Raw genomic sequence first — 3,715 nt, 5'->3', positions numbered from 1 at the left:
CCCCCCTCCCTCTTCTTCATTTCAATACTCAATACTCATTTCTCAATCTAAATTTCTCTCAATCTCTCAATCTCCAATTTTCAAGACTTCAAGTCTCAATCTCAATTTTCAAGTTAAATCATGCCTCGTTCGGAAAGAGTGCGCTTATTTGTGTCGCAATACTATGAAGTGCTTGAAGAAAATGAAGAAGGCCAAATATTAAAGTGCAAGAACTGTGGAAGAGTCTTAAATTTTCGTTCAGGGTGTACCACAGGCATTTTAAGGAGGCATATAAAGTATTGTGTTGAGGGTATTTATCCGCAAATTCGTCTTTAAGATTTTTCAACAATTTGTGTTATTTTAAAATTATTAGACGTATTTATGCTTCATGTTGTACTTTGTTATTAATTTATTATGCATGCCAATTTAGTTTTACTATTGATTTGTTATTTTACATTTTCGTCAAACACTTTAATAATTAGATTTCTATATTATATATACCACATATATTTATATAGCCATGCATAAGAGCAATTTATATATATACATACACATACGGTTTACAAGAAATTGCCCTAAATAAAAAAAATTAAAAAAAAAAGCCCGAAAATAAAAAAAGCCCGTTAGGCCCGCTAAGCCCACGAGCCCGGCCCATTTAGCCCAGGACCATATGGGCTTAGGCCCGTCACGGGCTGGTCCTACCCGTTGAGCCCACGAAGCCCGGGACCGCGAAGCCCGGGACCGCCAGAGCCCGGGACCGCTAAGCCCGGGCCCGTTTAGCCCGGCCCGTTTAGCCCATTTAGGCCCGGGCCCGGGCCCATATACAGCCTTACCAACAGAGATGGACAAAAGCTGGGAACGAAGGCAAATATTTCCGTTCAAAATGTTAATTTGACTTGCGTGATAATAAACAAATGCAAACTGGTATATGGAAGACAAACAATGTTTTCCGGCCCGATTCATGCGTCTCCGCCGGCGGGAGCTGTTGCGTCGCCGGCTGGAAGCATGGATTTTCTGTTTGGTTCCGAGAAGAAAAGAAAATAGTGTGAGAGGAATTTTGAGATTGAGCATCGTATTTTCAGGGAATGGAGGAAGAGAATGGGATGTATCAAAGTAGAGAGAGAAAGAAAATAGTGTAACTCAATAGCGTATTTAGTGGCTTAGGGCTAGGAGGTAACCAAAATTAAATATTTTGCTATAAACATTAAAAGGGTATCTATATAATATAATTTTTTTAAATGGTATTTATTTAAAATAAATAAGATGTTAACCTTTGCTATAGGAGGTAAAAATTCCAATAAAGAATATGGTCTAAACAGTAGCGAATCCAGGATTTAGACAATGTAACTTCTAGCTAAGTTAAAAATGCACTGATAGAATACATGCTTGATTTCTTTTGTATTATTTTCCGCCTTTCGTTTTATAAGATGATATTTGATTATGCACGGAATTTGAGAAAAAACGAAAGATTATGGGAACTTGTTGCCGTACATGTTCTGACATTTATGTCACTGTAAGAGCATCTCACCGACGGTAAAATGTTAATGAATGAAGTTAAAGAATTTCGAATATACAAACAACTCTTAATCTCTTACTCATAGCAATAATCCAACAAGATAATCACAGTACAGAATGATGCCTCCCTTTTATTTCCTTGCATCTTCAGTAGTGATTATACTAACACAGGAAAAATAGAGTTTTATCTCAGAAAATTTACATTTATAGTGAATTCCTTTACTTCACTAGTCCATTGAGATGAGGCAGTAATATTGATAGACCCAATACTTGTAATGACAAAAATGCAATTTCAACGTTAATTCCATTACTAATCAAATCCTACTGTTGATGCCTTATGATTATCAACCATCACCACATCATGTTTACGACTATAATACAACAATAACAACAGTTACGCCTCAATTCTAAACAAATAAGTATCTAACTATATGAATTCTCAGTATCAATTGCTCCCATTTAAGCTCATGCTATTCAAGGAACCCTGTTTTGCTTAAGATTGCATTTCTCACCCTGCTCAAATCTCTGCCTTTTAAAGTTCTTCCAACTCCTTCACACACTGAGAAAGAAGATATTTGGCTCCTTTCATGTTTTTTAGCAAGCCATTGATGTGGAGGCATCGTTTCTCCTTCATAGTCGTCTTCTTCTTCATCGCTTTCGCGACTATTTCTTACGAAACTATATCCTCCACCACCACAATCATCTGTTTGTTTTGAGGTCGTCCCATAAATTTTTGACCAATCGGGTATGTTTACTGGGGCTGATTGCTGAGCTATTTTAGGTTCGTGAATGGAATTCTTGTTTGATTTTGGAATCATTTTGACTGCAGTGGGCAGCCTCCTTGGACTGAAATTTGAAGACGACTCTTTACTTTTGCTGAAATTAGATCCAATTTCGCGTATTTCGTTAGTAAAATTACTCCAAATGTCTTCTTCTTGAAATTCTTCATTCCTCATTGATGTCCATCCACTACTACCTTGGCTATACAAATTATACCTCCCTTCATATGATGATGACATCTTCTGCAAAACCCAAAATTCCAATCAAGTCAAAGAACATAAATATGTGAAGATGCAACAGTAACTACGTACGCCTCAATTCCACACAAGTTGGGTCGGCTATATGAATCATCACTGACCATGTTTCTCCATTTAAATACATTCTCATGTCATAATAATCATACCAAATATGTGAAGATGCACTTTTTAGAAACTTTATAAATGCAAAATAGGCAATTTATGTACCTGCAGCCCCTCAATAGAGCCAGACACTAAGGTAAATGATGAGTAAGTTGATTAATCTTTTCTTAAAATATTATTTTTCTAGAGTTAAATTATAGGAGTCTAGCAAAGGTAAAGAACAGATTTGATTTTGAAAATCTGGAACAAGTTTCGATTCAAGATAGTCTATACAATCGTCCCAAGTTCAGGGACGATTTGGGTGCCCGAACCTTATGTGAATGCGGGATGCTTTGTGCACCAAGCTACCCGTCCTAAATTATGCAATTATATCCTTACTAAACTGTGTACAAGATGAGTGTAGAATGTACCTGTCTCTAAAAATGAAACTTGCAACACAGATAGCTTTCTTCAGATCTTGAAAATCGTATTATCTGCAAAAACAAAAGGATAAATTATTATAGTTCTCCGGCCTGAGATTAACACAGAGAAGAGAAAGATTAAAAGAAAGAAAAACCAATGATTAATATCGTTTATGGAAAAAGCAGTGTAATCACAAGACAGTTTTTTACCTTAAAATCCTATGAATAGCTCTTGCTGATGAGTGAAATTCTCAGAAGAGAGAGTGTCACATAGGAGAAAAGAACTGTTGAGCAATCAAGGAGAGATAGAGACCTTATAAATATTGGACCTAAGAGATTTCCTAAATAATTGACCTATGTGTATTTTTACTTTTTGTCTTTTGCAAATGCTTGACTTTCTCATAAAGAAAGATTAGTGACACCATATGAAATCTGTAAACTATTTCACTTAAACTGACAGTCTGATGAATGTTAAATCCACTTTAGAATGTTTTTGGAAAGAGGAGGATAAAAGTGATTACTTGGGGTTGGGGTTGTTTGGCATGATGGATAAGCAAAAGTAATTTTGGGATAAAAATTTAGTATCACTTTATTTATTGCTTGATAATTAATTTTGGGATTAGTTATTTCAGGATTAAAACTAGTATCGTAATAACTTATACCTGCCAAATAATGGAATAA

The 3,715-nt window shown here is 35.6% G+C and overlaps 1 protein-coding gene across 1 annotated transcript; it reads right to left on the bottom strand.

Moving 5' to 3' along the window:
• Positions 1-1,964: 1,964 nt before the first annotated feature.
• LOC109221392 lies at positions 1,965-2,513 on the bottom strand. Its single transcript, XM_019385876.1, has one exon. It carries the CDS (start codon positions 2,511-2,513, stop codon positions 1,965-1,967), a length of 549 nt encoding a protein of 182 aa, XP_019241421.1.
• Between the last annotated feature and the right edge of the window lie 1,202 nt (positions 2,514-3,715).

This window comes from Nicotiana attenuata, unplaced genomic scaffold (assembly GCF_001879085.1).
Source record: "Nicotiana attenuata strain UT unplaced genomic scaffold, NIATTr2, whole genome shotgun sequence".
Lineage (NCBI taxonomy): Eukaryota > Viridiplantae > Streptophyta > Magnoliopsida > Solanales > Solanaceae > Nicotiana > Nicotiana attenuata.
This window is presented reverse-complemented; position numbering and strand designations above follow the sequence as displayed.

Excerpts from the sequence above, each read along its gene's own strand:
- LOC109221392 (XM_019385876.1), bottom strand. The coding sequence starts at position 2,513 with ATGTCATCATCATATGAAGGGAGGTATAATTTGTATAGCCAAGGTAGT.